A 25,262-nucleotide genomic window follows, 5' to 3' on the forward strand; every position below is an offset into this window, starting at 1 on the left:
ATATCGTAAAGTTATATTCAGAAAGAATAAACCAGTTTTATTAAGTAAGGACTTGTGTTGCTAAAGTTTTATCTGAACGAAGTTACGAAAAATCAATTAACGAACGGAGACGTCACAACGGCTATCGATGCTTGGTAATTGTTATGGCTGCTCCATTAATTTTTTTTTCTGAATTTTATTTTATTCTTTATGTTAAATAACTTGAATACTTTTCCATAAAAGTTGAAGGTTATTGACCAAGTTTCATATCTTGTTACAGAAACTATTTATTTGTTTGTTTGTGGTTTAGCACAATGAGGCTATGAAATATGTTAAATGTATGTAGAAATGATGATTGGTTTCAAGACTTTCTAAATCGGAATAAGCATAATAAAGTATCTTTGATGCATTAATTTGTTAGTTTACTGAAAGTAGTAGTGCATATTTTTATTAGCATGTTTTACTTATGTAATCAAAAATTTTAATGAATGTTTCTTGTATAATCCCAAACTACACTAACTATCCACCCATATTCTGTATATTTGGAACTCAATGTATTGAATTTGAAGTTGTACCCAATAGAATAATAATGTTTATAGTTACCTATAAAATGTGATATTTGGACATACGTAGTTCACGGTGAAGTGTTATAATTAGGGCTTCTGAGTTTCGATCTTAACCTATAAGCTCAGATGAAAACATCTTCAATATAAAATAATAATAATAATTAAATCGGTACGTATCCACTAAATACGATATATTAAATATTGTCTATTGTCCGCAATTTAAAAAAAAAAAATTAACATACCTATTTCAGGCCATGTCCATTTCATGGGGTTATATTAACAAGAATATTTGCACTGAGCTTCGAACTATTAGTCATGTGCTCACAATACAGTTCCACTTAGCACTCTTACGCACACACACACACACACAAATAATCTTATTTTGACCCATAAAACCTTTTAAAAATAAAGCTAAGTTTGTGTCTAGGAATCAGATAGCCTAGCACTATTTGGCATGTAAGTATCCTATTTATGATGTCAAGAAGGAAAAGCTACTTAGGGCTAGGTTTATCATGTATTATGTAGCTCTTTAATTCATTCACTCATCAGTTCATTTTTATTTATATTGACTTATAATATTGAAGCGAGATATCTAGGAGTCTCCGAATCTGTCTTACAGAATTGGCATGTTTGAGTAGTTTTGAAGAAATGTTGAACGATGGATCCGGTATGCTTTTGTTGAAATATAGTTTTTGTTACATTGATCCATGCTGTGCAAGCATACTCTACGAGTGGTCTTATGTATGATTTGTACATTTTAAATATGTTTTCTGGTGAAGCTCTTTGGCTGTTGCCCGCAATGCGCTTAAGATAACTCGCTCTTTTCAATATTCTGGTTTTAATGCTGTTAATGTGGATGGTGCAGTATTCTATCAGTTAGTGTATTTAATTATACTTCTGTTGACGTGAATATGAGTTATAATTAGAGGTGGCGCTAGCCTCTTTTGGGTGACACATTTACTAATAGGTTTTCGATTACTGATGGCATTTCGGAGAGATGCTGTTGATGAGGTTTAACATTGAATAACAGTGATGTTGTAAATCTAGTTTGTTGATGATGGCGTAGAAACTAGATGTTTAATGGGCGATTTAATTAAAAGAGCCTCTGATTTAATACTTATAGTTAAAATGTAAAAAGGTATATAGCCGTATACCTAGTAATAATAATAATGTATACATTTCTTTCCTGTGTTACAAAAGCAGTATCTGTAAATAGTTTGCGTGTAATATTCTTCCACTAGTAGTAGTACATGAAATTCCCTTAGACTATTATTTATAACGTTGAGTCATAGCATGCTAAAATTAAAAATATAAGGTTATACATGTCAAAGTCACATGAGCTCAGATAACCACAAGGCCTAATCAGAAGAACACGGTATATTTACAGGAACTATTTATATAAAGGAACTTCCTTGTTTAATAGGTTAATATCATGTTGAACAGCCAATCAAAGTTTGCTTTCATAAACAGGGTAAATGGTTTGACAGTTCTCCCGGGAACAGAAATGTGGCGTACACTAAGTTCTAATGACGAAAGAAACTAAAATAAAAAAAATATATATAATGATTTAAGTAATTGAAACAGTTCTTGACAATACTATCACTTAGTTTCACTTTATAAGTGCAAAACTAGTGAACCCAAATGATTGCACTTGAAATTTTGCCCCACAGGTATCCACAAAGCCTTGAGAGAAGAATCCAGATACACACTGGTCAACATTTGTGTAGAAGGATGTTTTCATACTGTAAGTATACCCCTTTGCAGAAGCTACATTAAGAAATTTTCAGAGCCACAAACCATAGGTTAAAATGTGTATTGCATTGTATCATACTTCTGGAAGGCACTGAACTTTATTTTACATACTTATTTATTTTTTCTTTATTTGCTTTTTGGGATGCAAAAGTAAATTTCTATGCAAAATGAGAATGTTAGTATCTTTACTTTTACTCAGCCTTATTAAAATTGTACATTGTGTTATATTAGATATCCATGAAAGTTTTATTAACATTTTATTTAATTCAAATTCCAGCTGAACATTGAACTTTTAGAGCTATATGAAATTGTTTGAATTGCACATTAAACTAATTCCTGTCTCCATGTATGTATCATTGATGGTCCAGCATAGGGCATAGTTAGTGTATGCCCTCCCTCCCCCCTCACTAAAAAAAAACAAACAAAGGTTGTCTGGAATTGATCACTTAATCTCTAGTTGCACTGCTTATGTCTTGCCATTCTGAAATTCTTTGACCAGTTACTGTGTCATATGCACCTGACATATATGGCAGAAGGGTAGGTGCCCCCCCCCCCCATTTTTACAACTGGTGCACCTACACTTCTTTTTTGCCACTCCACTTTGCAATGAAGTTAGACAATCATACACTATATTTTTGTGTATTGTGTTGAGCCACACCAGTTGCTATTGTAACCATGTTTGGTTTCCTTGTTAGAATAATTCTGGTTCACTTGTAACATAATGTTAATGCTATTTGGAAACTTCTGCATTTTAACTCATAAATTATATAATATAATGGTAGTCTACCAAAGCAAACAGATTTAATAATTAATGTGAAAAATGTCATTTGTAGTATATATATAAGCACATAATAGCCTGCAATACATTTCTAACAAAAGCATAAACTGATACATGCAAGAATGTGATGTGTAGGTTCTATAACTTAGGCATCTGGCAGTTAGTTGTATGTTGAGAGAAATTTATGGGTTATTGTGGACTGTTTTCATTGAAGAACTTAATGGAATGAATATTTTATGTATTCTTTCAGATAAATATTTATAAGTACATGATCAATAAGCTGCAGACATATAACATAGTTGAGTTCTTGAAGATACTCAGGTTTTCAAAAACAAATATATATATGTGTATTTTTTAAAACACTTACAGCTGTAATTTTAATAAAGTTAAATTGTTTAAAAAATTAAATACAACTTTTTGAAGTTTTTAAATCTTTTTTCATTGCATGCAGGTAACCGTGACACAATATTCAAAGCATACCTTCTGGTAGCTATGTGTCTAAACCTTACATTCTACAACCTAATCACAGCCTATTCTCGACAAATAACTAAAGGTCCTCGGTACTTCACCACAACAGTTGTTTTCCTGGCAGAGCTTTTAAAACTTGCAGTATCTCTTATTATGCTACTATATTCATGTGAATGGCATGTGTGGAAACTGAAAATACTTCTAGAAACAGAAATGTTGCAGAAACCAATGGAATTTGCTAAATTAGTCATACCAGCTGGACTTTATGCTCTCCAGAACAACTTGGTTTACATTGCCCTGTCTAACCTCGATCCTGCTACATATCAGGTATGGATGACAACTATAATAACCTATATTAAAGTCTTTCAATCAACAAAAATAGAAATAAGATACACTTTCTATACTTTGTACAGTCTTGATTACACTATAAGTCAGATTAAAAAGAGATTAATAAACAGTATTTTAGATTTTATATAAAGAAGGCAGGAGAACTGGATGACATATGTTTATGATATTGAAAGCTCAAACATGACACCAGTTTAAGCAATGTTACTTTTCCAATAGGGTGGTAAGCCTATGGAATAATTTATCTTTTACAAAGGCTTTAGTTGTGATAGAAGCTGCAACTTTACAGGGACTTAACTGAGAATTGGATGAGTATTTTAGAGATCAGGATCTGACTTAAGAAAAGGGATTTCTAAATGTAGTTTGGAGTAGGGTGGTAGCAGAAAATAGTCCTTTGTTGTGTGTTTGAAATTAAATGAAATTTCTTTTCCAACACAGATTATATCACACAATGCAAAAATCAGAAAGAAAACTTATTTATATTGAATGTTGCTACACAATGGATAATGTTATATTTTTGGAAATATTATAAACTTTGCACCCTGTTACACATTAGAAATAATTCTCTTTTAAATGTGTGATTAAACTTGCATCATGCTATATATCTTGTAGAAATCCTATAAACAAATTTTATAGGGGTATAAATAGACCTATAGGACCTATTAAATGGCATAACAACTTGTAGCATTTTTTTTCTTCTGTTGTTTATAGTACTGTTATACAGAATGCTTAAGTGTTTGTATGTCTTACAGAAAATTTCAGCATTGCTCCTGTAGGACACACTGCCCTATAAGCTTTTCCTAGGAATGTTTTACAACAGTTTTACAGAAAAAAAAAATTATCACAATACCTGTATCATATCATAGAATGAATTGAAACACTAGGCTTATAGGCAGTTTTAGTCATGAAACTTTGACGTTTTGATAAGTTTCTAGAGGACTGCTTTAAGCTAGAAATATCACGTAAGATCATTTTATACTAAGTTGTATAATTTTCATCTATTCTATATAATGATCCTATTGAACTGAATTATTTTAGGCTCATTAAGAATATTTACAGAATCTTAGCCTGTACTTTACAACATATTATAGGATGCTTTTTAAACCTTTTAAAATCTTTTATAATTTTAGTTTTTCTTATACAGCTCTTACATAATTTTGTAGGACAATTGGTCTAAATTACAACTGTAAGATATAATGCAATCCTTTACATAAACTATAAGATCCTATTCAGTTATTTAGGATGCCTTACAGGACCTTACAGAACATTTTTGTAAGGGTAATTCACTTCTAAATAGCTGATTAAACTTAAAACGTAACCCATGCTACATGTCGTGAATAAATACGTCCTTTCAATAATCCTCATTAAACTTGGATATGTTACACTTTAGACAAGAAAACTATATTCTTTCTGTATTTTGGTATCTTGTTAAATGTAGACCTGTGCTATACTGCACACTTTGTTTTTTCTAGACATCTAATCAAACATAGATCATGTTTACATGGGTTTTGACATGACATATAATTTCACATTATAAATCTTGAAGACTTCTTATATACCAAACATAACACAATATTTAAGGACAACAAGGGAGGTTGGTCCATCTAGGCTATCCCATCCACTAAACTAAAACTATTAAAAAAAGAACAACCCTAAAAGTCAGCCCTTAAACTCACTTAAATTTACTGCCTCCACAAAGGTCAACCACCCTATTAGAAAAATATAACTGTCTTAGCTGGAGATGACTCCTACCTTGCCAAAATTGTTACTTGTGCCCACCAGCTCTACCGTTCTCACCATTAAATATGAAAAAAGATGATGCATCAACATTATCACTTCCCTTAACAATCTTAAACACCTCAATCAGAAAGAGAAAACAATTTCAGAGATCTTAACTTCTCCTTGTATGACAACCTTCCCATCTCAGATATGGCCATTTGAACCCTTTCCAACAATTCAATGTCCTTCCTAAGGTAAGAAGCTCAAGACTGAACACAATACTCCAAAGGTGGCCTAACAAATGACCTATACAATGCAATTATAACCTCATTAAACTTGTATTCAGTATCTCTGTAGTTACAGCCTAAAATCCTATTTGCCTTACCACTAGCAATAGCACAACGCTTGGATGGCTTAAGAGACTGATTAACCACTACACCAAGATCCCTTTCATTCATAACATTGTTAAGGTTATTCCCAACCAAATTTTACTTGTAATTCAAATAATGCTCACCCACATGCAATACCTTACATTTATTAAAATTCAAACTCATCTACCATTTATTTACTAAACTCACTAAATGATCTAAATCCCTTTGTATACCAGCAGCGTCATTCTCACAGCCAACAACACCCAGGACCTTAATATCATCAGCAAATTTAAGTAATTTATTGACCTTTCCTTCACGTATGTCATTGATGTAAATCAAAAAGAGCAAAGGTCCTGAGACTGAGCTCTGAGGTAACCCTTATCCCTCACACCTATAGAGAGAATTTTTTTTGGACAAGCCTTTTTTATGTGGCACTTTGTCATGTGCTTTCTGAAAATCCAGGTACACCAAATATACACCCTTACCCTCATATACATAAGCAATAACCTTTTCAAAGAATGTCAAAAGATTTGCAAGTCAAGATTTTCCCTTAGTGAAACCATGTTGACTATCCAATAAAATTCTAATCTTTGTTAATTGACTTTTCAAAGCATCTGTTATTAGAGTTTCCAAAACTTTTCTCACAAGTGATGTAAGACTAATAGGCCTATAATTACAAGAAGAATTTTTATTACCCCCCTTGAAAACGAGGAGTAACATTAGCCTAATTCCAATCCCCTGGCACCCGCCCACTATTCAAGAACTAACAAAAATAGTAGCAAGTGGCTCACATATCCAGTCCTTAACCTCGTTCAAAACCCTTGGGGAAATATTATGTGGCCCAGGAGCCTTATCATTTTTTAAACTTCCCAATTTTTACTTAACAAGCTCAGAATTAATGTGATCATCTTGTTACTTATTTTAGATTTTATGTTAAAGTTGTTTCCTGATTTTGAAAAAATAGTTTTATGCAACACAAAGTTACAAATTTCAGATGGTGCACATAATTCTGATACAATTGTTCTATTTTTTATAAGGTAATAGTAAAGTTTATTGATATGCATTTCTCTGGTTTAATGCACAGGATTATTAATAATTATGTGCTTATTCAAATAAAATGCATATATTAATTTGAGCTGAAAATATCCAAACCATCTTACAGTAGTTTCCTGTTACAGATTTTCAGTAAAAGTTTTGATGATTAAATATCTATTCTTTTGTTTGTTTATGTTTCCAATTCACTAAACATGACATTATACAGAGATTTGTTAACAATTATATCAAAGTATAAAATTACATATTTGTATATAGGTAACAAAAAAAGTCTGTAAAAAATATTGTAATTCTCTTATTCCAGGTTACCAGTAATTTAAAACTGGTTACAACAGTCATTTTTCATGCGCATTATTCTTCATCGACAATTCAAATACTTCCAGTGGACTGCAATACTTATGTTGTTTGTTGGCATTGTCTTGGTTCAGATTCATGCAGAGATGTTTTCAGTTTCAAACAGTGGACATTACCTGTGGGGCTTGACGTCCATCCTAGTTATTGCTGTCTGTGCCGGGTTTGCTGGTATGAATTATAATGTATTTTGCTTGTGTTAGTAAAGTGACAAGCACTATATATTTATACCATGATTTGAGTAACTACTAAACCTCGGATATAGAAGCATAATGATTTATGTAACTACTGTTTATAAATATTAAGCTAAATTCTGTAATAGTCAGGGCTGGCATACAAGTAAAATACTGAAAAACCAAAGAAATAGAAATGGCTTCTAGAAATATGCTTTAATTACATTAAGGAAACTATAAAAGGAATGCTATGTAAAAATGTAAAAATAGAATAGTGTTTAAAAATAACATTTTTTTATGATTCACATAGAGAACGTATTTTCTCAAATATGTTGACATTGGTTACTTTTCTCTAATCAGAAGCTTTTGGGAAGCATAGCAATGTTCTGAGGATTATTTTGAAATTATTACCCAAAGCTGTTATTATATACATGGTCAGTTAACCAACAGAAACATTTTATATTATATTAATGACCTCTTGTTTTGCAAGTACAGTAGGCAAAGGACTTGTAAATATATATGATTGATTTTATGCATAGTTTTATGAGCACAGCTGTACATCATGGATTTATTTCACAATTGTAGTAAATTTGGTAACAGTGTTTGATCCATAGGGTTAACTTTTGCTTGATGTTTATGTGAGAGTAATTATCACTGACCCTATTAATCACTTATGTAAATCTCAAGAGATTGTACATCTTATCTAAAATCTCTTTACTCACATTTTATGACTATAACCATCTGAAAACACTAATTACGTGCTTTATGTGTACTTTTATAATAACTTTATCTTGGTTATAAACTTTTAAGAACTGTTGCAAACTCAGCTGTGTATGACACCAGAGGGGTGTTTTGTGGAAGTATTTTTATTCACCCACAAATATATATATCTTTTATTTTATACAGTAAAAAAATGTTTGAGGCTGTAGAACTTTCAATTTTCAGTCAAAAATCCTTGATTTTCAAACGTTTATTGTTGTAATTTGTAATATAAAACATAATAGCACCATTAAATGAAAAAGAACTCATGTTCACTTGAGAAAATAATATCAGATCTATTGAAATCCAGGACACCTCATTGTAAAGAAAAAAAATTAAGCATAAAAAATTGGTGGTTGAATAAGTAAAATGTATGTCTGATAAATTTCTTTACTTAAAGGCATAGAGCTCCATGTACTGGATAACATTCTTTGTAATAAACCTGCTTAGACTACTGACAGTTGGTATTCAAAATATGAACATCAGTTGATTCATGGTATGCGTTTTGTTAATTTAAGCTGATTTTTTATTTTCCATTCTATAAAACCAAATCATGAGTGCTACATAGCTTCAACCATTATTTTTCTGTTTAAAAAAATATTTCATTTAAATATTATATGTAATGCTTGATATAAAGCTTTTCTCAACCCACCAAAGTCTAGCACACACACTCCTCTAAGAAAGCTGATCTTTTAAGTAAGGCTGCTTTTTTTTTTTTAAGGAAGTAACTCTTCATTTGAACTACCTCTCTCCTTCCTTCTTATTAGCTCGAGTTATTATGTGGCTATTATACATTATTGCTGTCAGTAACTGTAGACCTATAATGATGATGGACTTAGAGTATTTTTCTTGGCCCAACCCATTATTGAATAGTTTCATTTGGAATGCTTTCTTGTTGTGCTTTTTACTGCACAGCACTGAATCACATTTCTTGAGCTACATGAATGTTCTCCTTTTAAAAATTTTGGTCTTTAATGGACTAATTTTAGAAAAATGTTTATTTTTTATTTATTTAATAAAAGCATTAAAATACCTTTGTTATAACCACTAGTGCTTGAGTTATGATGCTTTATTTCAACTGATTGCCACCCAAGTTGTAATGTATGTCTTGTACAGTTTGTTATATGCAAAATGCATGAGAAAATTAATCTAAAAAAAATTGTATCTTACTTTCAAGCGTAAGCATGAATCTTTTCTCCAAGAAGTTTATTGCTAAATTTTTTGTTGCAAATTCAAAAGTAGATTCAAAAATTCACTATATTATTTGTATACCATTAAAGGATTTCAAATACTCTTCTTAAAATTAAGTCTACAACTGATCTCTGTATCAGCTGCTGATACTGATCTGATCTAAAGAATTCCTCAATGCTTTCTGATCTGATTTTTAAGAAGATCAGATTGGTAAGTTTGTTTATCTATGAAAATGTGCAATACATTCAGTCACCTTTGCAATGGAGAGCACAATGTATGCTGAAATGAGGCTAGTCATGGAGAAGCAAAAAGAAGTATCAGTGACCATCTGCTCAGGTCATGTCCTGATATATATTAACTGCTTCTTAATTTTTCTTACAACGATAAATGTATTTTCAACATAGTTTTATTTGCCATAAAATATCCTAGCATCTCTCAAAAAGTGCCTTTATTTCTGGTATTCATAATTATCACTAGATTCAACCTCCCCCTTCTTCTTTTTTTGTTGCAGAGAGGTTTGTTATAAGACTTACATCAATGAAGAAATACTAAGAGGACATAATTTATAACATTTTGCAGTTGACTTAAGGTCCTTGGGCCAACATTCCACATTCAACTAGCATTTATCAGTATGTCTTGTCTGCAGTGTTTTTGCTTATTAATCTAATAAAGAGGCCTATTATATGAATCCACGATTGTAGTCAGATAATGTGTGCATTGTTTTACTAGGTGTTGTGTAATATTAAAGCAGGGATATGTGGAAAATGTTTGGGCTTGTAGACTGTCCCAGAGATGAGCAGTTATGTACCAGTTCTTACCATATGTAGACAAGATGCTCTATGTCTTTAATTTTATGTTGAATGTTCATTTTTATTCATATATCATGCATGTTATGTGTGTCAAATTTAAAATAATCATTCATGTTTATTTATAAGTATACAAGTAAAATGCAAACGAGATGCTCCATCCATTGTTCCCGGTAAACGTTTTCCAAGCAGATGAAAGTGGAATGTATATAATTTCTTAGCCAAAGAAGTTGTATATAAGAAGCAAAACACAAAATAATTGTTACTCTTTCATTGGACATCTCACATCAACTTCTCCTGCATTTGATCTTCAAAAAGGTACAAGAATATTAAAAATTGTTAATTTCAAAAGGAAATAGGAATCTTTTAAAAAATACAGAAACAAGGTAGGTAGCTTAAAGTGAAAATGCAACTGCAAAAAAATTCAAAAAAGAAGCTTAAGGTTTCAGACATAGTGTTGAAATTATTTCCTCAAGCTAGAAATTCCTGTTTTGACTCTCCTAAATATTACAGCTTTTAGGCATGGAGTCAAAATAGATTTCTGTTGTGGGAGACATCCTATATATACTTTTATAATGTTTCAGACATTTATGTAACATGGCTGTAATCGATCATGCAGTGGTAAAAAGAAAACTGTGATCCTGTCAGCAGCATTGTGTCTGAAAGGGCAGAAACCCTATACATAAACAAGTGATATGTGACATCAATATAGTTGCAACAATAAGTTAATAATCGGTATGGTACATGCATCCTGCCTTCCATATAAACATTAAATTACATATACATATGCATGTAGTAAGTTATGAGGCTCCATATTTACCACAGACTACATTAAAATGATTGGGTGCCAATGGTTATACAACTGCTGTTATTTGCTAGGTAGTCAAATAAAGTTAGAAACTACCCTACACATTGTGCAATAATGGATTTAGTAATGTTGTACAGGTTTTATTACAGTACTCACAGCCATTTTTGCTGTAGGCTTGCAGAACAATATTAAATAATAATAATAAAGAAGAACAAATTGGTGATCTCTGTTATGAATCACTACCATGGTTCATGATACGATCACAATGGAAGATGCTGGAGAGCATGTGAGGGGTATGGAATAATCTCAGATGTGGGAACATTTCAGAGTTTTCGATGATGATGAGACGAGAGCTGTTTGCCTTCACCATAGCAAAAGGATTGTGCTTGGAAAAACTTATTGTAACTTTAATACCTTTAACTTGCATAAACACATGGGTGAATGTAGGGACCATCCTAGATCATCATGAGTTTCATTGTCATTATCTGCTACACTTCCAGGGGGCAGACTGGTATCCAGGCCACTGCTAACCAGTTTGATGCAAACTACTAGTATACATATATTAAGGACTTCCAAATACGTGCAACACACAAAATGCAGCTTTTAAAAATCTAATCCTGATATTGGCTGATATTGGAAGCGTCGGCACTGATCCGATATTTCAATCAGGTTGTAGGCTTAGTTAAAATAATATTTCTAGATATATGTTCTTCATTTACGATAATAGAGTTTGTGAGATTTAATTTCCAAGCTTAAACTAAGGTCACTCAGAAAAATACATTATTGTAATTATTGTTCCTGTACTTGCTTCAGGTGTATATTTTGAAAAACTACTGAAACAAAGCAATGTTCCTTTTTGGGTCAGAAACTTTGAAATGTATCTCTGGGGCCTCCTGTCATCTAGCATTGGGATTATCAGCTATGATTTGGGCAGCATTAAGCAAAATGGCTTTCTACATGGTTATACTTCAGCTGTCTGGTTTATTGTTGGTAAGATTTTACTTATTAAGAACATTTGTTTAAAAGTAAACTAGCTGTATAGATCAAAAGTAAAACTGTTTAAAAAAACATATGTTAATGAAATAATATGAGAGAGAGAGAGAGATATGTAAAAAAGATAGTGAGAAATAAATTTATTGTTATGATGTAATAATTTTAAAAATGTTAACTGTTTAACAATTTGTCCAGAAACAAATCCAGCAAATGTATCATAAGTATATCTGACAAAAACATAGTCCTATATTAACAGTACTTTTGATTCCAAAACACACTTATTTCCGCTGACACTATAGCTATTTCTTCTCGATCTCCATGGTTTCCACTCTTTGCCCATCTAAGCATTTAAAATGCTTGCTTCAGTCTAATTTGCAAAATTCTCCACCAACTTCAATGTACCCTCTATCTAGGTACTGTATATAAGCACCTCATTCAGATAATCTAATCTCTTTTCTTGACAAAGCAATCAGCACGGGTTTCTATAAACAGGAGTGTTGTGATTATTCACAATTTACTTTGAACGTGGTTGGCATTACTATGGTTATATCTTCATTTATGTTTATAAATTTATTTTACAAAGAAAATAAACAAAAACAACATACTGATGGGTATGAATTTACAAGTCAATGTTTCTACTACAGAGGCCAACCAGACCTCTTCTCTTCCACCTCTGCTATCTGGCCAGGAGAGGAGCACTCTCAGTCGAAGCTGTCCATGATATGATCTGTTGTGAAATGGACACATATATGCAGACTGAGGGTGTCTCTTGGTGGGGTTCTGAGGTGGCTTTTGCAAATGATCTGGGACCAACTGGAGAACTTAGACTCGTTTTTTCCAGCTCCTTCTTTTACTAGGTCGACTTCAACAGAGTTCATCTTGATCAGCCACCTCCAGTCCCTTTTCTTCAGTTAGTTACTCGGGTTTGTGAGGTTTTGGGGGTTTCTCCTATTACATTTGACTCTACTTCTTCCTTGTTGGCAGAAAGGATGGCAAGTAACTACTTAGTTTTTCATCCTTCTCCTGATATTGCTGTTCATGCTGTGAGAATTTCTGCTTACTTACGTGATGGGATAGCTATGCCTTTTCCCCCAGTATACATTGGCTTATCACTGCCAGGAGGAGGTATATTTAGATTCTCAATAGATGGACCCCCTTTTGGACCTGTGAGGGTCTAGATTGGAACCTATGATCACTTTAAAGAGATCACAGTTTCCTCGGATCTGTCTTATTCTCACAAATGTGCTGAGGTATTTATCTTCGATCCAACTTTTCTCAGAAGCCTATCAAGTTCCCCTCAGCAATTTGAGGACGAGTTGGGGATTTTGCTGACATCTACCTCAGTCAGATTGTTTTCTTCTGTTCTTTCTCTGATTTCCTGGCTGGTTTGTTGTGGTATTTATTGGGTAGAGATCCTTTGTTAGAAAGTGTTTGTTTACCATGTTCTGCTCTCAGGGAGTTACAAGAAACTCCATATCTCCATCTCATATTGTTTGCTGGAGTTCCAGAGATATTAGAATCACGTATTGATTCAGCTCATTTACATTCTTTTTTATTGCCATTGGCTTCTCGCCTTTCTGGCACTAATTTGGGAGTGTTGGCTCATATTGTTCCTTGACCCACTCCTTCAATTCCGAAGTCTATTGGTTCCCATAATAGAGTCCATCCATGTTATTGAGTATCTTCAGCTTGGACCATGGGTGGGGGAGCAGTGGGAGCATGATTACATCACTTTCTGGACAACTGGAGTTCTTTCACCAGGGATCCATGGGTACTCCATGTTCTGGCTTCAGGGTTGGTCATTCAATTTACATCACCTCCACAATTATCTGCACAACCTGTTGCCTTTTCACCTTCAACAGATCTATGGCGAGTGGAGCTTCATTCCCAGGCCATAAGAGAGTTATTAGTCAAAAGGGCAGCAGAGAGGGTTTATCCTGTTCTTCTGGGATTTTATTCCCATTTATTCATTGTACCCAAGAAAACAGGAGATTGACGTCCAATCATCAATCTGTCTCAACTCAACCAATTTTTAGATCCTCCTCGCTTTACTATGGAATCTTTTCTTAACATATGATGGCACTTTGTGCCAGGGCTCTGGATGACCAAGATCGATGTTACCGATGCTTATCTCCATATTCTCATAGTGGAATCTTCCCAGAGGTTTCTCAGATTTGTGCACAAGGGTCAGGTGCTGCAGTTCAGGGCTCTACCTCTTTGTCTTGCATCAGCACTTTATGTCTTCTGCAGAGTTGTTTGTGATTTTTCTTGGGTCTGTGCACATATCATTATATGGTGACTAGCTCCATCTGGCACCATCCCGTCAATTAGCAGAACAACACTCTCAGATTCTCCTTTCAGAAGCCACATCTGGGTGTGTTTTTCAATACTCACTTAAGTTGTGCTCAACCAACTCCTATCAGGCTTCAAGCCAAGGAAAGAGTCAACAGACTTTTACTTATGTCTCCTTCTCCTACTGCCCAGATGGTTCTCTCTCTTTTTGGGAATGTGGGCATCCCTCGAGCCTCTCATTCCTTTGGGATAAGCACATATGAGGTCCCTTTAGTGGGCACTGCACGACCAATGGATCATGCATTCTGGTCCTTTGGATCATCCTGTCTCATTACTCAGGAGCAACATTGTCAATTGCAAATGGTGGTTGGATCGGAACAACACTACTATTGGGGTACCCATTCCACCACCTTATTCCAGAATCCATCTGTTCACAGATGCATCTCTTCAGGGATGGGGAGTTTTTCTTCAAGGTCAGAAGTTCCAAGGTACTTGGACAGAAGATGAATCTATCTTCCATATCAATGTTCTTGAACTCATTACAGTACACATGAGCAATGGTTCAAGGTCTGCCTCTCTTGAAGAGAAAAATTTCACAGTGGTATTTTTGTCAAGGAAGCATACATTGTTGAGACTTTTGTTTTCGTACCTTGGATCTTCTCTACTGGGCTCATTCCCATCGTATCAGTCTTTTAGCTTGTCATATTCCAAGTGTGCTTAATTTAATTGCAGATAACTTGTCTCGACCCAACCCGGATTCTTCCGATAGAATGGATGCTACATCATGAGGTTTTTGGGTAGACTTGCTCTCAGTTCGGGTATCTAGCGATCAATGCCTTTGCGACACATTGAAGTTCTCAACTGCAGTTGTTTTGGTCTTTGATACTTCATCCTCAAGTGTTGGCAGTAGATGCATTCAGTCTGGACAGGACTGAACAGGTTTACATCTGTATGCCTTTCCCTCAATTTGGCTATTGATCCGGGTTCTGACTATGGTTTGTTCTACTTCCTGTTGCACCATATTGGCCAGCTCAAACATGATTTCTGCTTCTTCGGTATTTGCAGGAATGTTCACCTCTACCTCTTCCACATTGGCAGTCTCTGTTGAGACAACCTTGATCACACATTCTCCACCCAGATGTTCAGAAACTGAATATTCGTGCTTGGAAGTTATGTGGTCCTTTGCCCAACATAAGGGTTTAACTTCTATAGTTTCTCTGTATTTAACTAAATCTCTCCATAGGCCAACCATGGCTGTTTATCAACAGAAGTGGAATACTTATCATCAGTGGTGTATTAAAAGGAATTTAAACCCTCTTCATCCTAAAGTATCTACCATATCCTGTTTTTTTATTTGGGTATTTAAAAGGGGTCTTGCTTTGTCTGCAGTGGCTTTATATAAAACATCCTTATCTACTATTTTTCGGTATTCCAAATATTGGAAGGTTTTTGAATCCTCAGTACTATCAGGTCTACTCAAATACTTTCGTATTCTTCGATCAAAATGCCCTTTTCAATTACCAGATTGGGATTTTACAGTTATTTTATATGCATTGTCTCATCCTCCCTTTGAGCCCTTAGCTTCATGTTCTTTGTTTCATCTTTCTATTAAATTGTATTTTTTGCTGTTGTTGACCTGTGGACATTGTTGGTCAGAGTTGTTTGCAATTCATGTGCATCAGATTTTTTATCATTCCACATTTGTCCTGCTTTACCCCAATAGGTATTTTCTTCCCAAGACTCTGGCAGCTAAGGAAGGGGAAAGATATTTCTCATCAATTCATTTGTCAGCCATTTCTCACCTTTATGACTGCTCTGATCCTGATCGTTTGTTATGTCCTGTTAGGGCCCTCAAGTGTTATGTGGTTCATACTAACTCATTTCAAGGTAGTAGGAATTGATTGTTCATTCATTGGAATCTTTCTATTTCCCGTGACTTATCTCCCATTATCCTAACGAGATGGCTTTGTAAATTGATTCACATGGCCTATAATGGATCATTGGTACAGGAGAGGAATCTTTTGCGTGTCACATCTCACCAGATTCGTCATATCTCTTTGTCATTAGCTGCCCAGTTAAATTGCCCTCTGGAAGACATTGTGCAGGCTGGAATGTGGACTATTCCTTATACTTTCCTATCTCATTACTTACATGATTTAGCAGTTTCCTCTTCTGAGGGTTTTCAACTACCTCCTGTAGATATTTTGACTACATCTGTTAGATTTTAACCAGAGGTGGGTATTTTCTTCAATCATATACTCTCTTATTTCCAGGAAGGTATGCTTTCTCTTTTCAATTCTGTACTAGCAACCACTTTCACTATAATTACTACAGGTTGCAATAGGGTTTATCGAAATGGGGTGTTCCATAAGACCATCTAGGTGCCTATTGGATGGTATTACCTTATTATTATGGACCACCACTCATGGACTATCATGAGTAAAGCTAAAGGGGATCCTGCTCGTCCCTGCTGATCTTCAGGTTGAATAAATGGGGGTTGGTTTGCTTTTGAAAATGTAGGGAACTTGGTTCACCTATTGCACAGTTTCCAGAGCACTGTTCCTCAAGGCTCCCCAATGCATATTACCCCCACCCCCAGACTCTACTAGTGGAGAATGAGAGTCCTTACCACCTCAGTTTCCAGTTGCTGGGGTGGCAGTCAGAGGCTTTTCCTTCAGAGTATTCAAGTGTGTTCCTCCACTCTTGGAGAAGAGGGCAAAGTTGGGGGGGTCCTCCTACTTGGGTCCCTAGATGTTTTTCCCAGATGTCAGTAGGACTGGCACCAACCTCTGCAGCAGCCTACTCGTAATTCTGGTTCAGATTTAACACAAAGCTATCCAGTTGGAGGGTGAATGGTCCTTCTCTTTGATCAATGTTCTTGATCTAGTTCCTTGGTTGAGCACAGGTTCAACTTCCTCTCCATAATTTCAGGGGCAAGCTGAATACTTCTTGCCTACTTAGTTGGGGAGTGACGATAAATGTTCATAATTCCAGACTGGATGAGTTCTGTTCCTTTGGTTGAGTAATGCATACACGATCCCGTCATTCCAAGCCTGGGCTATTGCCTTTTGGACTTCTTCAGCTATTGTACCATCTTTATCTTGGTACACTTTTGTTCTGTACAGACGCTTTCTGTATGACTCATGCCTGCACTGGCCTCTCCACCTTCTCAATGTAGGATTCTAACCATAGTGTCAGTAGAGGTAAGTATGTTTTGGAAGTTAATATTTTCCTAAACTGAAAATGTATTTCCAATAATACTTTCCTCTGCTGACACTCTTACACCCTACCTCCCCACTAAAAGCTAGTTTATGTCTTGAAAAAGTGATTACATTATCTGAATGGGGTGCTTATATACAGTACCTAGATAGAGGATGCATTTAAGTTGGTGGAGAATTTTGCAAATTAGAATTTGCCAAGGGTATTCGAGTGGGGTATAAAAGACTGGAGCAAGCATTTTAAATGCTTAGATGGGCAAAGAGTGGAAACCCTGGAAATCAAGAAATAGCTATAGTGTTAGTGAAGGTAAGTATATTTGGAAATGCATTTTCAGTTTAAGAAAATGTTAACTTTTATAATAAAGTTTGTTCATAGAAATATTAGCTATTTCTTTAATCTGATCATAGAACTCATCATCAAAATGAAATGCAAGGATTTTTATCTTTCATTAGGCAAGAAAAGCTAAATCAATGTACTCATTGGTTGGTACTTGTGTAAATAATGATACAAGAAACTTTGAAAATAAAGTGTACTCACTAAACTACAGTTCTGAATTTTTTTTAACATCTTCCTGTAAACATCCAAGCTAAAAATTTACCCAAGTTATAAGTAAAAGCCCAAAGCCCCTCTGGTTGAGACAATAGTTTCAAGAGGTATGCTTTATGTATCTTTGGCACACCATTTAAGGTGTTTTAGTGTCACTAGATTTCAAAGAATTGTAAAGAGAATCATTTAATAGGTTTTTATTCTTTAAACTCTAATAGATTCTATCCTTTTGCTACTGTTGTTAGCCAAATGTTTATAATGTTCTTGATCAATCAATAATTCATTCATCTTACAATAATAATCAAAATAATTATAGGTTTTAACAAAAAAACATTTGTTGTACTTTTCACATTTTATCAATGTACTTGAATCCTAATGTACTTGTATCCTTTAGATTTACTTACTGAAGATAGGATAAAACCTTTCTGAAATGTACTATAAGTATGTGTTTTTTTATCTGGATGATGCCTTTGTTTCTCATTAAGGTTTCTGCCTCTTGAATCAGGACATTGTATATTTGCTATGTTAATGTTGTGTGCTTATTTCTAAAGATCATGACTGGTTAATATGACATTAGTTTTCATTTCTGTATTAATTATTAGTATTTGACTTATAAGTCGTCTAATAGGGTTAAAAGAAAGTAGATAAATATATTACTAGTGTGCATAGAAAATGTGTTCAATGCGTAATAAATGTATGATTATGAGTGAAGTGTTGTCATATATGATTTATAATTGAAAGTTGAAATATAGAAGGTAGACAAAAATTTGATCCCATGAGGAAGTTACTTTTTTATATGATATATAAAGAGAAATTGATCCATTTTTTTCTTTTGTCATGATATACAATTAATTTGGAAAATGTGGTGATCAACTGTAGCTAACTTTCTGTTTACATTTCTAAGGTATGTCTGGTGCAGGTGGACTGTATGCCTCATTGGTCATCAAATACTTGGATAACATCCTCAAAAACTTCTCATCTTGCTCAGCAATAGTTCTGACCACTATTGGTTCTAACATTGTTTTTAACACAGATACTGGAGGTTTTTTTGTTATTGGTAGTATTCTTGTTTGTTTTTCGGTATTCTTGTACAGCATGGAAATTTCCACATGATGATTCCATTTTGTGGAAGCAATATTTTGTTTTATTACCATATACATCTTTTAGAGTAACATCTATAACTCACATGAATGTAACTCTTAAAAACTACTTTTAAAAATTTGGTTCAGGAGGAAATCTGTAATACTTCTTGCTTTAGAACATTCACAGTATGCTACAAATCGGAGAACTCATGGTTCATGTCATGGTGTAAGTTTTGAATACACTGCAAGGGCATTATAACCATGCTATTCAGTTAAGTGTATGCAGTGGGTTCTGTTGATTGTTGCATTTCTTCTGGTCAGTAGTTCTAAGTTAAGGATGGCTCTGCCTGAACCAGTTAGACTGTGTGACGCATAAGTATGGTACTGACGTTAGAAACAACAAATACTATAATGATCATTGAAACAATTATCATATTTTATTAGTTAATTTTCATAGATTTTTTAATTTGTTTATACTCTATATTTTTTAAGAAACAAAGGCATATTGACATAGTCTAAGGTCAGTTGTACATACATAAATTTAATGGAAATTTAATGATGAATGCATGCAACAGATAGTATTTTAAAGCTTTGGATGTGGGGAGTTTAATATGCTTTATTGCCATTTAATTTGGACAAGGCCAAGGTCAAATGTGAAGGCTAAACGTTAAGCATTATAAAAATAACATGAAATATAGTTTCAAAACTTTTATTATGGTGTCATTCTAGTCAAATCATGTATTTGACCAAATATTAACAACAACAAGATAACTTGACATACTTAAAAATATAACTTGACACTTTTACAGAAATCTAAGTGATGCAGAACAACATAATCAATGAAACAAAGCACAGTTACATATCTTCAGAGCTATTATCATTGTTATCTTCAACCTCTATTGGAAGATTCATCATCACATTTTCACAATTTTCATAATCTGTTCCACTCACATTTACATATTTTTGTGCAATAAAAGCTTGCTAGTTTGCCCTAGCAACATGATGATGAGCAAGAACTTCTACTATTTAATAAGCTGAATCATTCTCTCTAGAGCTGCAGGTATGTACATTGCCATAAGAACAATGACACTATCTTCTAGTTGTCATCCATGGTCACAAAGATCTGGAATGCTGGATTTACCAACATCATCCTGTTCCCTCGCCATCACCATATAGTTGACTCTTTTGATCATCTTACTTAGCACTAACCTGGTTGGAGGGAGATGCTCTTACTCAGCTTGTTTCTAGTGAACATCTTCCACCTCAACTCAGACACTTTGATGTGTGGTGTTGTTGGTTCTTACAGCTCTTTCATGAATTTTTTATTGTTTGTGATGCTGCCTCCAGAACTTTAACATATTTACTCAGTAAAGGCTTCAATAACTCCTTCCAAAAAGTTAGTTTTCCTTCACCTGCAATTGACATTGCATCCTCAAAATGCATGAAACCCTGGGAGAGCCGATACTTTCTTACTTTCTAGGGCATCATAGGCTTCAATGGAATTATATGCCTTAGTCTGCTAGTTCCTGATACTATAAATATATCTTCACACAATTTTGGATAGCAGTGAAGTGCCAGTATCAATACATCAGTATCAGATGCATGTATCTCCAGTTTGTCAGTTCCCTTTTCTGTAGAATCCACAGCATAAAGTTTCAGTCCTGTGTTGGCTTCTTTTGTGCTTCTTAGGTGTTTGACATTTAGGTGATTTGACATAGCTTCTTCCCTGAAAGTCACAACAACATCTTTCATTGACTTTTCAAAATGAAGGATACATTTTGCAGCCAAGTATAATGTGAGTCTATCTTTTTTTAATGTATGAGACAAAAATCTCTGTGCTGAAACATGTTAAGCTTTAGTAGTGCCATCCACAATGTAATCTACTGGTTCATGATTCCCTGTTATTATTTTCCTGGTCATACTCTTGAGAGACTTGTCTACATTGTAGTGATCAAATATAATATGAAATTCATGAAAACCTTCCATTTAACTTTCCAATCTTGACAGGAAGTAATCAGCAGCTCAGTAAATTTTTTTTTTACTGTATTTGGCTTCCCATTTCTTGTACAAGTGACATGGCATCAACAAGCATGGCTTTTCTCTCCTGTGATTGCTGCATGTGACTGTCTTTCTGTGTGTCATCAGTCTGGGAGACCAAGGCTTTCAATTCATGACATAATTTACTCTTGTTTAGGCAGGGCAAAAGATTACTATCAACAGCAAACATAGAACGTGAATGCAAGGCAAATTCATAGGTCCCAGTAGATTCCTTCAACTCAGTATCCGGACAAGATCTCATGGCAAGTAAGAATCTATGAAATAGTGCACTATCCTCTTTCAGACTTATGACTTATTTTTTTAACTAGTGTCTTAGCACCTTTCCATACCTTCAGGTTTATTTTCTTCATAGGAGACCAAAAACCCATATGAATTGATGTAATTCATTTAGAAACAAACATCAGGTATTGTTCTTCATTTGTCCTGAGAAGATCCACAGTAACATCATCTGGCATCAATGTTTTCATGATGATATTCATCACAGGCTTGTTCCCCTAAAACGGATTAGTGTGATGCGAGATCAAATTTTTCAGTTTTATAACTAGCCTTTTGACTTTTCAGTATAGATGCTGACATTTCATGATGTGTATTTTTTTCTCTTGCACAGGAGTTCCATCAAGTTCATGCACTTCTTCTGAAAGATAAGCCTATTCTGAAGCAGTAAGGAAAAACCTTCTACAGGTTTTAGGATTCAATGTAATGTCAGAGAGGCTAAGTGTTTAATTCCATGATCTGCTACTATAGCACAGAATTCAGTGTTTAATTTGCTAACAACAAATTTCCCCTCTTTAAATTCCTGGATAATGAGAGAATCGGTCCTCTCCAGGCTCCTCGTTTCTGCAACATAAAAAGGAATCATCTGTGAATAGTGGAGCTTGTCATGGGCAAAAAAATATTTGTACATATCTTCCAAACTTGTGAGGTGAAGTTCCCATGAAGTATCCCTTGTGGCTTTAATAAACAGTAGCAGATACAAGACCATCATATATGAGATATGTCCTGTGCAGTGGGTGTTTTTCATCTCCATGTAACTTTTCCAACAATTTTCTGACTTTATTTTCAGACACAAATAATCACATTATTTTCTCAAACTCACTAAATCATCACTTTTCATTGCATCAATGACTGTTTTCACAAATTCTTCGAATGTGTCTGGTGAACTTGTTGTAAGATTATCAACTATGATGTCAAATAGTGCATGAAAAGTGATCATATGGGTGACCACCCTCTTTTTCATGTGTCTGCCTTTCAGTATTTGCCTTGTTGTTGTATGCCCATAGATGTCCACTTCAATCCAGACATTATCAATACCACTTGAGTCATTGAAGCATCCAATGCACCTAAGCATTGCCATAACTGTGTGCAGTTCTCCAGTTCTAAGGATCCAATTGTTTTTGCAGTCATCTCTCATCATTTCAAACTGCTTTGCCTTTTCATACAGCTGCATATTTAAGGTAATAACAGTCTTCCTTCCAGGGTCAAGGGCAACAGTATTAATATGCTTTGTTTGTTTAAGTGCAGTAAGAAGGGTGCTCCAGTCACATGCAGAGGCAGCAATGAGAGGAGTGCTCCTACAAGTAAGACAGGTTTTGCAATAGATATCATAGCATTATAAGGGTGTGTTCTTCAGCCATGCAGCACTCTCTGTACCTAGCTATTAACCAGGTATTTGGAGAACTGTGAAAAATTTATTGGTATCAATCCCCTGTGTTTTGTAAACAATTTACTTTAAAGAGTGTTAATTTTGTGTCTGGTTGTTTCGAACTCTGCCTAAAGATTTATCTTACACTGTGATGTCTGGTTGAATAGGACTATGAATGGGCTTTATATTTTGTCATTTTTTCTGAAAAACAGCTAGAGATGTAGCATTCACTGTGCCCTTGCCATCAGGAGTATCCTCATCAGAATTGTCAATTGTCATCTTTGACAAGAAATGGTAGCAGGTATCCTTCATGTACTAACATATTTTCAAGAACTGAACAGGCCAACTATGTTTCTAGTCTCAATATTCTCTGTAGTTTACAGACAGAAAATCTAAGAAGCAAATCTATTATCTTTTTGCTTCTAGTCATTTGATGAATTGCAACTCCAACAGCAAGCTGATTGGATAATTCAGGTTTATGAAAAAATCTAGACGCAATATACTTTAATTGGTATTTTACTTGATGGTCCATTTTTGAGGCAAAACTTAATGTTTAAACAATATTCATTGTGTACTGGTTCACAGCTCCCATCTAGAATTTTTACTTAAGGTCCTTGAAAAATCCACCTGAGAAGCATGTACAACCTCATTGGAATGTATTCTGAAACATCACTATTTTGGAATGACATCTCAAATGTTTCTATGGCTTGCACTTTGATAGATCTGTTCTTATGAGGCTTGCACTTTGATAGATCTGTTCTTATGAGGCTTGCACATTGAAATAAATACTTAATGTCTTCTTTGATGGAGTTTCTTGCTGCTTCCTGCACAACATCCTCTCTAGTGCCTTTTGAAAAGACCAGCTTTGGCTGATTTTGCTGCTTTAGTGGAGAAAATTCTTAGTTTGGAATATTTTCCATTAACTTCTGTTTTAGTTCCTTCGTTTCAAATGAAGGATTTATTACTCCATTATTTTTTTAAATTCTCAAGTATGTATCTTGTAATGCAGCTATTGACAATATAGAACTACCTTGAAGCAAGTTTTCCACTAGTGTGAGCAGTTATATATTTGAGCCAATTTGCTGTGTGTATGCATCTAAATGGACATTTTCAGTGATGTTTAGTGTGTTTCTTGTGCTTATATATGGTGATGGGAACTCCTTCAGTCCAAGCACATGAACTACATGTATGTCCTAACAACATTTGTGATATTTACCATCTATTGCATCTGAGATTAAGTGCACCTGCAAGTATTATTCTAAGAATTTCATTATCAGATATTGTTCCTTAAACTTGAGACCTGCATTATAAGTTTTAAAAGTTAAGATATCATGGAGACTGCTTAGGTCATCATTTTGACAAAAGAATCACAAATTCTTCTTAAATGAAGTATATTTTGATCAAAGTGTTTCTTCTGTTGATTACACCAGAAAAGGGCTGGCTGAATGATAGCATTTCCTCTTTTGTTGGCTGCAACAAGCTTATGTTCTGGTTCTGAAGAGTATCACTGTATCTTTTCCTTGTTCTGTTCAAATGTCCTAAGTGAAATGTCTTCTGGTAGCATGGTCTGTGGTATTTTGCATTCTTCTCTACAAGTTATGATTCTGTAAAGTACAATTGCATGTGTTAATTTATTGCCACATAATCCTTTTTACATGAACTAACTCTGTCTGGGACTTTCAGGGTTTTATGTGTATGTGGGCTAAGGATTCTTCTACAATGGGTATCTGTGACTTGTTTTCAAATAATATATTCAAAACAAGTCAAACTATGTACAAAATTCTTTACACTATAGGATATCACAGTTTTATCTAAAACTAAATAATTTTCTTTTCTTTTCAAAAGTCTACTTATGCAGATTCAATTACTTTAGACTCCAATTGACAAGACAAACTATTTTTCTCAGCTCTCATCACAGTAGTATCTGAATAATTCACTTACACTACCATGTGGGTTACCACAGTTTTATCCTGAACTTCAAATAATTGTCTCCTTTTTGTCAGAGTCCACACACATGGGTTCAATTACTTTAGAACACCCTTTGACAAGACAAGATATTATCCTTATCTCTATTATACTGTGAAAATCACTTTAAAATATTGCCCATTATGGCTAATCACTCACACACAGATTAACTTCACGATAACTTTTTTTTCTGAGTGAACTGAACTTTTTTTCGTTACTTTACTTCACATGACTTGCACTCGCTTAACTGCCTATATTTATATGTTGTTCACTGAAGCCTCGAACTTTCTGTAAATTATGTGAACAGTGTTGATTTAACAATACTCAATTAAGATAATGGAAAAAA

The 25,262-nt window shown here is 34.3% G+C and overlaps 1 protein-coding gene across 3 annotated transcripts; it reads left to right on the forward strand.

Moving 5' to 3' along the window:
• The first annotated feature begins 1,501 nt into the window (after positions 1–1,501).
• Positions 1,502–25,262, forward strand: LOC106466029 (UDP-N-acetylglucosamine transporter-like). Of its 3 annotated transcripts, none has more exons than XM_022394380.1 (6): positions 1,502–1,556; positions 2,216–2,289; positions 3,527–3,870; positions 7,336–7,553; positions 11,933–12,109; positions 19,074–25,262. In XM_022394380.1, the coding sequence occupies exons 1-5, from the start codon at positions 1,543–1,545 to the stop codon at positions 11,943–11,945; spliced, it is 663 nt and encodes a 220-aa protein (XP_022250088.1). In that variant the 5' UTR covers positions 1,502–1,542; the 3' UTR covers positions 11,946–12,109; positions 19,074–25,262. The 3 variants fall into 3 exon arrangements, 1 of the variants encoding a protein (XP_022250088.1); XR_002612189.1 differs by having other exon boundaries at positions 1,519–1,683; XR_002612190.1 differs by having other exon boundaries at positions 1,519–2,289; positions 11,985–12,109.

Source organism: Limulus polyphemus, unplaced genomic scaffold (genome assembly GCF_000517525.1).
Source record: "Limulus polyphemus unplaced genomic scaffold, Limulus_polyphemus-2.1.2 Scaffold71, whole genome shotgun sequence".
Taxonomy (NCBI): domain Eukaryota; kingdom Metazoa; phylum Arthropoda; class Merostomata; order Xiphosura; family Limulidae; genus Limulus; species Limulus polyphemus.

What these genes read in the sequence shown, in the direction of transcription:
- LOC106466029 (XM_022394380.1), top strand. An exon ending in TAGAAGGATGTTTTCATACT is followed by an intron (nt 2,290 to 3,526) that starts GTAAGTATACCC and finishes CATTGCATGCAG; the next exon opens with GTAACCGTGACACAATATTC. An exon ending in TCGATCCTGCTACATATCAG is followed by an intron (nt 3,871 to 7,335) that starts GTATGGATGACA and finishes CTCTTATTCCAG; the next exon opens with GTTACCAGTAATTTAAAACT.